The 14592-nt window shown below is 35.3% G+C and overlaps 1 protein-coding gene across 1 annotated transcript; it reads right to left on the minus strand.

Annotated features, from left to right (window-relative positions):
• Window positions 1–2415: 2415 nt before the first annotated feature.
• Window positions 2416–12800, minus strand: p120ctn (adherens junction protein p120). Its single transcript, XM_077432793.1, has 18 exons — window positions 12406–12800; window positions 11094–11283; window positions 9478–9652; window positions 9276–9398; window positions 7674–7802; window positions 7457–7605; window positions 7140–7383; window positions 5291–5387; window positions 4998–5186; window positions 4743–4924; window positions 4509–4668; window positions 4131–4421; window positions 3876–4054; window positions 3652–3793; window positions 3403–3575; window positions 3160–3325; window positions 2805–3073; window positions 2416–2721 (listed from the first exon to the last, which is right to left on the minus strand). Exons 2-18 carry the CDS (start codon window positions 11132–11134, stop codon window positions 2605–2607), a joined length of 2826 nt encoding a protein of 941 aa, XP_077288919.1. The 5' UTR covers window positions 11135–11283; window positions 12406–12800; the 3' UTR covers window positions 2416–2604.
• Window positions 12801–14592: the final 1792 nt, after the last annotated feature.

Genomic DNA, 14592 nt, shown 5'->3' on the forward strand with positions numbered 1-14592 from the left:
GTTTTTATTTTTTATCTCGGTGATTTTGGATGAAAGAAACGAAATGAAAACAAAACAAAAATAAAATAAAAAATCTTTGTAATGTATATATAGAAATAATAATATAATACAATCTCTTCTTCAATAAATGATTATCATATAAAAAATATTTAACAACAAAATGTTTATATCTATAAAAAAAAAATTGAAAAAAAAATTAATTTCAAGCTTCTAAGAAAATAGATAATAATTACAATATTATAATTCATTTAATAAGAACTAATGGCTGCGCTGTATAAAAGGTAAAATAATATGAAAATAAATCGACAAAGTGGACACAACCAAAACGTAATCTGCCTCAATTTATAGCGTAAATAATACTATCTGTAAATTTTGTAAAAAATATTCTCAATATCAAGCTGCCAATATTAACAAATCAATTTTTAATTTTTACTGCTAACATCACACATTTGGAACAAAAAAGTAAAAATATATAATAAAATAAGCTCACAGATTTATGTATATAAATCAAAAAAAAATAAATAAAAAATGCATGCACTTTTAAGTGTTACGAACCATTTATCCAAATTTGTCGACATCAAAATCGAAAAAAATATATAATATATATAATACAGTCTCTCATTTTTGCATGTAGAAGCGCAATATGTATGATATTTAAAGTACATTCAACAAATTATCATTTAAAAAATCACAAAACTTATATAAAGTACAAATTCATGTCATTTAACTTATATACAAGTGTATATTTTATATGTGTATATATATATATATATATATATTATATATAAACCTGTTATACGTAGCTTGCGGACATCTAAATATGTGTATTCATATAACGTAATATATTTTTATATATGTATCGACAATCATATAAATATTTTCATACAAAAAAAAAATCCAATTAACTAATGAAATGAAACCGAAAATTGTGCATGTAAAGGATCGTCAAAGCAAAAACTTTCATGCCTCGTGTAAATATATGAATATCTATAAAACTTCAAAATATCCATCACCAGTGAATATCATCATGTATATGACAAAACTATAATTTCCACTTATTTACACAAAACAATATTATCAAAATAAATTCACAAAATATCTGAATATAAACTATATATACGTAGGTATATATATAAATAATAAATATGTCATTTCATTTGATTAATCATAATAATATTTGCAATTGCATACAATACATATATAAAAAAAATTTATATGTATAATAATAATATAATAGTATAAATACAGAAGAATATTATGCGATAACAATATTGATTTGAACAACAGCATGCAATGGTACAATATATAATGTGAAATATAAATACAACGATAGCGTCCAAAGAAATGCGAAATGCTACAATTGTAATCAAACAATAACACTAATAATATAAGATCGTATAAATTACACCCTAAAGCGAACAAGACAAAAAAAAAATGTTTTTTCATTTTGCAAAGTGGAATAATCAAATCACAAAATCAATATTTGACATTCATAAATACGTATAATATAGAATTTGATTTATAATAATATTGAATACTAGATACATTCTAATGTGGTTGTTTTTCTCGACTTAACGTTACCCTACATGCATTCGATCTCTACCCTTTTTTCAATTTTCAATCTACACGTAACCTAAAAAAAGATGCATCAGCGTAATAGTTTTTATTTTGATTTGATTTGATTACATTTCAAAGAGCGGTTAGTATATTCAGTCTACAATGTCGCAATCGCATATGTATATAGGTATTATGTACACGTCTGTTCGCCGATGAAGAAAGCAAGAGCCATTCTTTAAACATGCCAAACTTACGATATTCGAACTTGCCAAGCCTTAAATCAAAGAAAATAAAACTCAAATTGTCAAATAATACTCTCTTTTGATGTTTATATCGTACATTAAATTTAATTAGTCGAATAAATACTTTTGCAGGAAATTAAAACTATAACCACAATTTTCCTAATCCTATTGTTTTCTAGTGTATTTTCTTCAAAATAATCAATTTTTCAAAAGAAAACAAAATTAAGCTATATGAGATAAAATAATCTGTACTGTAAGATATAGCTCTTGCACAACACAAAGTCTCCTTTTTTATTTAAATATTTGTATTATGGTACAAAAAAATTTGATAATTACTAAAACCGTTTGATCTGAGATTAATAAATAGTGACTTTCCACACAATAATGAACAATTTTTTAGAAATAGCAATGATACAATTTTTATTTATAAATATAGATAAAATTGACCACATTATACCATTTATTTCCTAATACACATAATCACATAAATTATGATGCACAGTGGAAAGCTTCACCGATTTGCCAATTATGATGATTCTCGATTGATTACATGAGAAAAATCATTTAATATACATATATATATATTTATATAATAATAATATATATAGTATGTATAAACTCAAAAATACATTTAATGGCAATGAAATGTGTATAAAATATTTTTAAATACGAATATATAAGAAAATAATTTAATTTTCAAATCACTGCATTATCTGATGATGAACAATCTTAAACAAATGAGACTAATTTCATCTTCTTAATGCTGTTGGAAGCAAAATACCTCTAATATACCTTACATTATTACTTAACGACCGGGAGGAGGCTGTTGTGGTTGCGGTATACCTGGAGGAACCGCTCGGCCATTTGGATTTCCAACATTATCACCGTATGTCATATCAACCATCGGAATTTCATCACCCCCCTAAAAAAATCAATTAAACAATGTAATCAAATATTACACTATTTCTATCCTCGAACGTATCAAAATAGTAGAAGTGAGGATACCTGGTGACGGTGTTGTGTTGTAGGCCTTTTTATGGTACGATCTTCATAGCGCGTACCACCTTGTGATGCCATGGGCCGACTGAGAGTACTATTAGCACCTGAAGCTCCTCCGCCAGGCGAACCAGGCGCTCCTCGACCACCGCTCGATGAGGTTCCACCACCACCCGTAGGTCCACCGCCGCGACTGACAAAATCGGGTTCTTTCCATCCATGTTTACGGTATACATCACGCAACTCCTGATGTTGCCACATAGTGAAAAGTACTTGACCTGAAAATTACAACACACATTAACATTAACACTGATTAACAAAACACATCCACAATGAAAAATAAAGAAAATAAAAAACAACATACCGGCAAACTTTAAAACTCTTGGTGTATATTTTGTACGGTTATGAGTTATAGCGACTAAGCGATCAACACCGTTGGCTTCGAGCAAAGCTCGTGAAAATTCTGCATTACGTTTAATCACTTCATTGAGGGTTGCTAGCACAGCAGCAATAGTATCATCAGAAGTACCCTAACAACACAATCCACATAAATTTTTCCGTCTATATTACAAGTATCAGAATCTGTTTAAAATAAAACATATGTTACCTGATCGTGTTGAGGGTTTCCCCCGGGAAGCTTTTGCACCAAGTCTCTCATGGCATATTTTCCAATCAATTCTTTATTGCGTTGATCGATTGCTAAATTTCGAAGAGCCGTAGCAACAGCACAAACTACTCTATCTACTTCCATACGAAGCAATTCCACAAGAATCGGTAAACCTTCAAAGAAAATAAGTTTAGTATTTACAAAATAATTTCTACACCACACAAACGTGGAACACAAATGGTCAAGTACCTTTTTCTTTTCTAACTGCAGCTCGAATATCAATACTGGGTTGCCAATAACAAGCCGCTAAATTTTGTAAAGCTCCTGCTGCGGCTTCTAACGTTTCCGGGTTAGAGCAACTTTGTAATAACGCCATGTATAACGGTACTACCTATAATAACAAAATCAAATTCAAAATATTGATATTTTAAATTAGCGTTTACGTTTACGGTCAAAATGAAAAAAATTTGGACCTCCGGACTCCAAAGCATTTCAGTGCCTTTAGGTAAATTGTGTATAGCTGGCGTTTCATCAGATACACCTTCAGAGGCATCGCTAGCAGCGCGACCATGAGGACTTGTAGACGCTGATGATGCACCAGATTGACCTTCTTTTTTCTTTTTACTGCCACCAAAGCATCCCAAATTATCACCTATAACATTTAAATATAATAATTAGTATAAATTAACTCTGTGACAGTTAATGAACGTTATCAATCAAAATTTGACCTTTTGAAGAGTTGGCGGATGCACGAGCATTAGATGTATTGGCGACTTCCGAAGAAGGCTCTGGACGACGATCGTAATTGGGATCTTCTACTTCTTGACAACGAAAAGATAAGTTACGCAGCGTGCACACGCAATTTTCAACTATTTTGCTACCGGTGGATGCGTGTGAGAGAGCCGCCCTGACAGCGTGCAAAAGAGCTGCGGCTAAAGCCGGTAATGCACGTAAACGTCGTCTTGCTACTGACCCCGCTGAACTTACGTTTCGAAGAACACCAGACGCATTACGAAACACTGAAAACAAAACATTGATAATAACATTGTGCATCGCAACTACATACATACATACGTCTGGTTTTGATAAAACTTCAATTAAATTACCGTTAGACCAATATGTTTCACCGGGACTAGTAGCATGCCAACCAGAATGAGGAATAATAACTTGTGATACGATAACATGGGCTCCCTCCTCTATAATACATTGCTTTAAATCTTCACACGAAGACATATTCCATATAACTCCAGTAACTAATTCTTTAACCTACATACAAAAAAATTAAAATCAATAAACATTTAAACGTAGCAGTATTTTGTTGAGAATGTGCTTATCCATACCTCCATATCGTGAGTACGACATAGTAGAGACGTAAGTGCTGGAATTCCACCAGCTTGTCTAATTGCACGTTTATTTTCATCATTCTGACGACCATATGAAAGATTACGTAAAGCTCCGCAAGCGTTCCGACACACCTCTGGACTTTCATGTGAAAGTAGCCTTACTAGTGGAGGGATACCACCTACAAAAACAAGCAATATAATTTCAAAGTTCTTCAAATATTTTATTCAATTTACATAAAAATAAAACAATACCTAAGCTTCTAGTTTTCTGTTTGTTAGGATCGTCCATATAACACAAATGTTGTAAATAAGCCGCAGCATTGGCTTTAACAACAGGACTTGGACTATCGAGGAAACCTATAACCTCTGGCAAATTAGGATCCCGCCACTGTAAACGAGGAGCTTCACCACCTCCTACACCACCCGGTACACCTAGCATACCTACACAACAAATGTAAATATTAATCGATACAATGAAATTAAATAGCAAAAAAACCTTGTAAAAATCAATATTAAACTAATTAAACTATCAATATTAAACATACCCATAGCCATATCAGCCATCTGTTTTTGCAATTCAAGTTCATCCCCATACATAGATTGGCCTCCAGCACTACCCAGACTTAAACCATTTTGAGAATCCTAAAATTGAAAGATAATAATAATCAAAATAAAACAATGACATTTTTTTTTTTTGATATGTACTTATTTAATTTTAAATTTTTATTTCTCATGATGCCATTAAGGGTTGCCCCTGAACGACACCTATAATTATTAAGTATTAAAGTTGTACATATATAAATTGGAAATCATATACAAATAGTGGTAATGTTTTTGTCAATTTGATGAGGAACCGTTTCAACAATAAAATCAGATAAATTGGCAAACTGATAGGAAACGATTGACACGACAATTGGTGCAAGTCCAAAAGGTTCAACGACAAAATGTACCCGATAATTAGTGCACTGACAAATGTACCCACGACAAAATGTTCGCATCTCTGTGAGGGTGTTAAACTAATTCAATGACATACGCTTAAAAAGTATTTTTTTCAATTTAAATAAGTAAACATTGGATACGGCTTAGAACCCCTGACATTTAAACTAATTCATTGACATCTGCAATACGCTTAAAAAGTTTTTTTTTTTCAATTTAAATAAGTAAATATTGGATACTAATTTAATAAAGCCCGCGATGTATACGATAAAAAGTTAATTATTCATTTGAAATAAAGAAAATTTTGGAGACGGTTGAGAAGCCCTGACATATAAACTAATTCAATGTAATATGCAGTTCATACGCTTAAAAAGTTTTTTTTTTTTCAATTTAAATAAGTAAATATTGGATACGGCTAAGAACCCCTAACATTTAAACTAATTCAATGACATCTTAAAATGTAATTGTTCAATCGCTTAAAATGTAATTGTTCAATTTAAATAAGAATATGTTGGTGCGGTTGAGAACACCTGTAATTTATACTAATTTAATAACATCCGCGATCTATACGATAAAAAGTACCATATACATCGATAGATATATAACATATAATACAATAAAAAGCGATGCGGTGCAAACGATCGAAAAGCGCCAGACAGACTGAACCACAGATTAACGACACGTGTAACTTATGCGTGCGCACTGCTCGCACTTACACTAAGTGAAATCTACCCGAAGTCCCGACATACCTACCCTGTATACGTTCTGTGCTTCTGATACTTTAGTTCCGAATTTTTCCTTATTAAATTATTAAAAACTCGCCAGAAAGATCCAACTCAATTTTAATAATTACCATTTTAATAATTGCATCTGTGCACATCGAAAGGTTACTCGTCATCTGATGTGCAATTTTTCATTCGTAAAGTCGAGAATTGCGTTTAAGGCAGCCATCCAGTCAATCTGTGGTTCAATCTGTCTGGCGCTTTTCGATCGTTTGCACCAAACCCAATAAAAAGTTACTTTTTCCATTAAAATAGGAAAATTTAGGATTTTTAAACATTTTGTCGCTTGAACATTATTTCCATGGACATTTTGTCGCGTGAACATTTTGTCGCAGGTACATTTTGTCGTTGAACCTTTTGGACTTGCACCAATTGTCGCGTCCCCCTGCAGTACAGAAATATTTCCAAATAAATTCTCTTTAATCAAGGTCAACCCAGGGCTTGAACCCAGGTACCTCTCGGCGGTTAGCATTGCGCCACCACTGCGCTATACTGCTAGCTGTATACATATATTTTACAAAGAATCATCTCAACATCCATGTCAAATAGCCAAATTCTGACAGAAGACAACCAGTATGAATGCAGCAGCTATAGAAATATGTGCATCAAAGCTCGCGCATAAACTAAATATTCTACCAACTGAATTCTCACTATATATCAAAATATTTAAACAAACCTTAAATCCGAGAGGCATTGGCAGTGGATATCCTTGAGGCAACGATTGTCCACCGACATATCCATATAGATGTAACTGCTGTTGTTGAATGGCTGCATCTTCCGACGACTGATTGTTAGGTACACCACCGGGTACAGATCCAGGAGCACCGCTGACATACTGATCGCCCAGAGAAGGTCTAGGAGACGGCGCACCGCAATAGTGTTCGCCCGGCACCAATCGCACCATAGGGTCTTCATCATATCTACAGACACAAACAAATCAATTAAATGTGCACAGATTCTAATCACACTAAAAAAAAAAACAAGTTTACTTACCTAGGTTGAGGAATACACTGTAATTGATGGTGTCCAACGGCAGGATTTGGTGACGGGGGCAACAACCGAGGAGCGGCCATTAATCCCGGAGGAGGCGACGTGCTCCGCGAACTCGGCGACGGTGGAGATCTACCCCTCTCAACATACTCCTAAACAGAACAAAATGATTTAAACAAAAACGAATCGATTAATTGAAACGAAATAAATGATAATTTACCTGTCCCATATACTGCGCTATCTGCGGCGAGGCTTCGGATAAATATTGCGGAGCCGCTCCGTAAGGATTAGTACCGTAATGGGAATACGTCTGATAATGAGGTTGATATCCTCCCGCGTCCCCCATCATCTATCGTTAAACAATGCAATTTAAATTAAACCACATATAGCCATTATGTTATTTACAATACGACACCGAGCCGACTAATACATTCCGATACGAATGTGAGTTAAAGAATGCACAAATCTACAACCCAAATGAGAGATATTTACATTTGAATTGAATTCTGTTTTCAGTTACAATAAAAAAAAGTCGAAAACAAAATTGAATGCCTTACAATCGCATATTGCAAAATTTAATTAATCATGCGAAACTCGTCTTTACAGATCGCTCTAATGTGACAAGTGTACTATACAGATCAAGAAATATCAATTATAAATACAAAATTATTATACACTAGTGTTGTACCGATGAAATATCATCACATGGGTGTTGGCACATTGAGATATTAAAAAAAAAAATTAAAAGAAATGTGTCATCGGTCATGTGTTCGATACGGGTCTGGTTCATAGCATCTAAAGTCGAAAGATCGAAAAGCAAATATCGGAAAACAAAGATCGAAAAAAATGTAAACGGGTAGGATACAAGAGGCACATTAAGTAAGGCTGTATGACAAAAAGAGAAAATTTTACCGCACGCCACTGATATATACTACCCGCTCTTCATATGTATGCATGGTAAATGAACAAGAATAAAGATTTCGATTTTTCGACTTTCGATGCAGTGACGGCCACCGGTTCGATACCATGTGGTCGAATTTTTTTCAAATACCTTTTTAATATATTTAATTTATATTTAATTGTTTGTTGTTTAAAAAAAATGGTAAAAACTACCTACCTATATATAAACAATATAAAATACCAATAGAAAAATGAATCAATTAATAAAATAAATTTTCATTAGATGGCGGTAAATTCTCAGCCAAGCGGAAAAATTGGCATCGATTAGTATATATATGTATTTTTTTTTTCGTTTACGTTTTAGAAGTAACGTACATACATATATATGTCGAATCTAAACGACTATTAAAGTACAGCGAGCGTTATCCCATACAGACAGACAGACAGGAGGAATAGCGATATTATATATATAATTTTACATTAAACACGACATATATGGTCAAAAATTGTACAGAAGCATTGTAAACATTATTTATAAATACAAGGCAAATACAATCAATATCCACAGAGACATATATGGACAGATATGCAGCATTTATAGAAATCAGCGAAAAAACGAGATGCTGAATAATTTGAATTGAATTTTTGCGAGATAGGACCAGGATGCCAATTTGTAAGAGCCGTTTCGATGAAAATCAGATAAATTGACAAACTCTGATGGGAAACGATCGACCCTAAGTCACATATCCGAGGTCTGGCCAGCAGCAACCAGTGGGAATCGAACCCATGATCACTAGTATGTGCGGCTGGTTATATTAAAATATTATTAAATTATCCTTCATATGGAATTATTCGACACGTATCAGTAAACTAAAGTTATAACATATTAAAGTCTGAAACAAATACATATATGAGATCTTACGTGTGGATATTTCTGCGATGGTGCTACGGCAATGTGACCCATATGGTTGTATTGTGCACCTGGCGGTAAATACAATCCACCATATTCAGGCTCCGCTAATCCAGACACTTGATAGTCGGTCGTCTGAAATAACAATAGTATAAAATAATGCAGTGCAAAAAAATTCAAAACAAACATCAAGTATACGATTTAAATCACACACCTGCATTATGGGATGGTGTTGAGCGGGAGCGGCACGAAGACGTGCTAGTTCATCGTCGGCCGCGGCAGCTGACGTGGGGACTCCGACGGGGGTAGCATTCGGTTCTGGACTGCGACGACCGCCAGCGTGTCCGTTGCTGCGCTCGTATGCTGAAAGCGGTTGCTCCACGCGACCACTACGAACGAAACCTTCCATTAGTATCGTTTAACCGCTGTGTCGCGGAACCACAACAGATTAGTAGTAGTATGTGAGTGATAAATTTCAAGAATGTCAAAACTCGAGCTTATCAATACCTACACAGAAATTCGACTAAACTATGTGTAATTAGTTTAATGTGAAATTTACATGGTCGGAAGAACATGTATGTATATTATTCATCGTACGAGGTGTGTAAATAAAGAAATGAAACTGATTTATTATAAATTTTGTATTGATTTTTTTTAAATCAATACAAAATTTAATCACATAAAAGTAATATCAAATTTCATAGAAATCTCAAAATCAGCTTTTTTTGTCGCTCACTGTATTTAACTACGATACCATTACAGGTTTTTACCTTTGAGACCTATAAATTTAGAGATTTGTAAATTTGAAATCATATTCAAATAATGGTGACACATAGTAGGTAGGATGGTTTTGCCAATTTGATAAGGAACTGTTTGAACAATGAAATCAGATAAATTGTGCAAATTTTGATAAGAAACGATCAACTTGGAGTTACAAATATCCAAGCACTGCAGAAATACTCGAAATAAATTCTCTACAATCGAGGTCAATTTAGGACTTGAACCCGGGAACTTCTCGGTGGTTTACATTAATGTAACCATCGAGCTATACTGCTGGCTAATTTGAAATTACGATTCCACTTTGTCTTCTTCAAGGCACAGTAACCTTGGGAAGCCACACAACGCTGAAGACGGTTTTTCCACTTTTCATAGCAGTGCTAACTTAGATACATGAACCGCTTTTAGCTGGTCGGTCAATGTTTATTCAATATTCTCCAATGTCCCGAAATGGTGTCCTTTGAGGTGAATTTTAAATCTTGGGAAAAGGAAAAAGTCACAAGGACTCAAGTCTGGTGAATAAAGGAGCCACAGGGATGAGTTTCCTTGTTATAAATTTGGTAATTTAATCGCTGTGTGGCAAGGCGCATTCTAGATGTTTGGTATCACACCAATAACCCTTTTTCAAGAACTTCTCAGTAGAAATGCTTGTTTACCGTTTAGCCATGAGGCACAAATTCTTTTTGGACGATTATCATAAAAGCAAATCAGCATGCTTTTGATCTTGGATTTGGTAATTCTATGAGGTTCATTTCCAATCTAGTCTGTGTCTCGGACACCTGAAAATCTGGGCCCTTGTCAAAATTCTGTTTGAAGTCTTGCAAAAGTTTCCGTCGCATTGTGATGACCAAGTTGGAAGTAAAACTTGATGGCGCATAATTGCTGCTTGTATATGGAGTTTAAACTCATATCGCAGACGCATTAGACGTCGGCATATCTCCCTTCCAAAATGGAAATCCTCGAGTGTTCCCAGATCCAACACTAAGCTACCAGTGCCGTTATTTTATTTACATACCTCGTATTAAACTTGCTTTGAAGAAATTTATCACTTACCCATAGAGGGAGTTTGGATGCAACTTTTTGGTGCCCTCCATGTCTGCACTGATAGGTTTAGTGTTTTAAATATTAATGAACATTTTCACATTTCTCACAGTCGATGGTTGACGTGTGTGCGTGTGTGTGTTGTGCTCCCACTCGAGTGATAATAGTGCTAGTTAGCTGCCTTTCAATAGATTCTCACCAGCTAAAACAACAACAGAGCGAAATAATGAGAACTCAACACATAATTAAAGAGAAAATATATTATAAATCACAATAACTTGACAATATCTAATTAGAAAATTTTAGCAACGAAACATAATGAAATGATTTATAAAGTATTTTTTTTTTCAATCAAGAAAGATCGTATTAAATACGCATTTGAATAACAATATATAAATCAATAGTCATACATATGTTGATAGGATTGCAAATATAAATATTAAATTCATTCAAAAATAATAATAAAAAAAAAGTGAATTAATTCCGATAATAAATACACCACTCCAATTACAAACGCACGGGAAACGAACAATTAAATGGTGTCATTGTTAAAAAAAAAACTGGGACTCTCAATTTTCCATTGTACGAATTTGAAAAACGTTCGACATATTCTAGCCGACAAACGACACAATATTGTTATTATGTGAAAAGATAAGACATCAGTATTGAATAGTAGAGTGTGAATTACAAATGATTAATGGCTCGGTCATTACGAAGTCTATGAAGGGCGAAATTATTTATCGGTCAAAACCAATCATACACAACGATGGAATTAAACATATGTACATATGTACTGATTTTAACATTATACCCGTGTGTGTGTGTGTCTTTGGGTCTTCGATTATTGTACAAGACTATTATCGATATTGTAGAACCTCTCTAGAAATTCGTATCAAATGAAAACTCGATCGATTTAAAAGATTCGAAACGGAAATCGACAACAAATTTTTTCGTAGATTCGACTTTCGGTAAATGAATATGTTTTATTATACGTGTAAAAATAGATTTCCAAGGAAATGATAGATTAGAATTTATGACTATGAAATCATTTCGAAACGTTCGATCAATGGGGAAGCGTCTCTCTTATCGCAGTCTTATTATTTATCGTATTTTATCGAAAATTTAATGGCTTACGACGAATCATAACGACAATCGGCGATACGAATCAGAAAATATTGAAAGAAATTGAAAAAGATAAAAAAAAGAGAATGATATTAAAATGACATTCATTTGTTTGAATAATTTTTTTGAAACAAATAAAGATAAGAAATAGGAACACTTGTGACACGACAGTTGGCGAGCCTTTCGAAAGTATGACACAAACCTGGCACATGTTCGAGGGGGAGGGGCGGCAAAGAGGGGCTGCACAACCGTCACTCGAGCGCGACTTGGAACGAGAACGAGAAGCGAAAAGCGAAACGCGAAACGCGAAAAGTGGGGCGCACGAAAGCCTGGCGGCCGCGCCCCCTCCACGCGATCGCTCCGTAACCGTCAGACGGAGGGGCGGGAGGGGCGGGAGGGGCGAGGCCTTCTTTGGCCGAAGGGGTGGGCGGCAAAGGCGGGCGAGGGCGAGGGCGAGGGCGAGAGCGAGGGCATCGACAGGGGTCAGCGTCAGACGTAGACATGGAGGTGGAGGTGGAGGTGACGGTGACGGCGAAGCCGCACTCGCTAGCCGCTAGCCGCGAGCCGCGAGCCGCGAGCCGCGACTCGCGGTGACGTGCCGCGGGATCGACTTACCGGCGGTGGACGCGTCCTCCTGCGGGGCGAGGGGCGAGGCGTGCGGGCGGGCGAGCAGGAGTCGAGGGGCGCGTGGGGCGCAGCTCCGCTCCCACCGCCGCTTAGTCGTAAACACCGCGAACTCTTAACACCGCCAAATGCGACCATGCCCCTCCCCTACTAGATATAACCGTTCACGCCTTCTTCGCCCGTACAATTACACTGTTCGACAAATGACGACTTTTAAAATGTTTCAGAGACGGGATATGACTTTTCTTATAGATCTATGCCCAGTGAACACGAATCTGGTAATAAAAAGTGTTGATTGGCTCGAGATTCGGAGATATATGTGTTTTTTAAATCGCGCGATTTTTCTTTATCTTGGTGTTGTTCGGTCGATTTCTCAAAATCTGTTAGTTTTCTGTTCAAAATGAATATTGGAATCTAGAGTCGGATATTTTATCTTTCATTTGTAGTACTTTTCAGCTTTCAAATCTCTCTAAGTAGTCATCCAGTTCAAATCAAAAGTCCAAATTACGTATTTTCACTTGTGATTTTTTTCCCACTGTTAATACTATATTATATTGAGTATTTTCTATTGAAACATGTTTATTAGGATAGTGTTCTGGCCACACTATTTTTTGATCTCGTTGAAAAGGGTTAATTGGATGTGTGGTGAATTTTAAACCGGTAAAATTGTGACCAAAAACTTCGTATAAGTAGAGCACAAATTTGTGTTGTGTGCGCTGCATTACTGTACGCTGCATCATGTGCGTCATTGTATACAACGATATAGTGGTCACAAACTTTTTTCAATGTGTTTTTAAATAATTTTGTAATGAAATAATTAGAAGGATTTGAATTTAATAATATATTTATTGAATACGAATATGTATAGCGTAAAAATAAATATCAGTACATTTTAAGCACCCGAATAAAAATAAAAATAGTCATGGAAAATAAAAACAAAAATCAAAATGAAATTAAATATGAAGATAATGAACATTTCAAAGATATTTTTAAGTACTTTGTACCTACTTAAAATATATAATGCTTTCGAAACAAAAATATTTTTTAGATTTTTGTTTTTATTTTTTATTTATCTATAAACATTTTTCGTGTCAAACAGTGTTATTTGAAAACGCGAAAGATTGGTCATAAATTACGGTTGTACAGACTCCAGGGATGTTCAACTCGAGAGCACCCCCGAAGTCGGTTTTGTGAGATAGCTAGTGGTAAGCTTGGGCGGGGCTGGTTTCCTCAAGGTGCCTTCCTTCGTCGTCGGTGGTCTGGTCTCTGCTGATGTCGGCTGCTCTGCTATGTCCCTTTCTCCTTCGTACAGTGTGCGTAAGTGAGTGTGATACAAGACAAAGGCGGGAAATTGTATAATAATGAAAACAGGTTGTAATTCTGTTTGTATGGTGACTGTATTTATATATATATATATATATATATATATATATATATATATATATATATATATATATATATATATATATATATATATATACAGAGATCAAGCAGGGGGGACAGGGGGGGGGGTAAACAAAGTAACCACGCGTGCCTTTTGAGGTTAGCCACGCGTAGCTCAGTTGTCTGCCTTCTGGACGAAGACAGACCAAGCTTCCTCTGGTGCACACCGGACGGATACTGGAGCTGGTCTCCAAGTATCGTCACAACCCTCACCAGCCTCTAGCTGGTGATTTTGGTGGCGAGGTGGGCCCCGTAAACCCCGGGGTGTTAACGCGCCAAACCGCTATTGACAACTGTCAGTTTGTGTGCCAACCGCTATCAG

This window comes from Arctopsyche grandis, chromosome 6, assembly GCF_051622035.1.
Source record: "Arctopsyche grandis isolate Sample6627 chromosome 6, ASM5162203v2, whole genome shotgun sequence".
In the NCBI taxonomy this organism is placed as follows: Eukaryota; Metazoa; Arthropoda; class Insecta; order Trichoptera; family Hydropsychidae; genus Arctopsyche; species Arctopsyche grandis.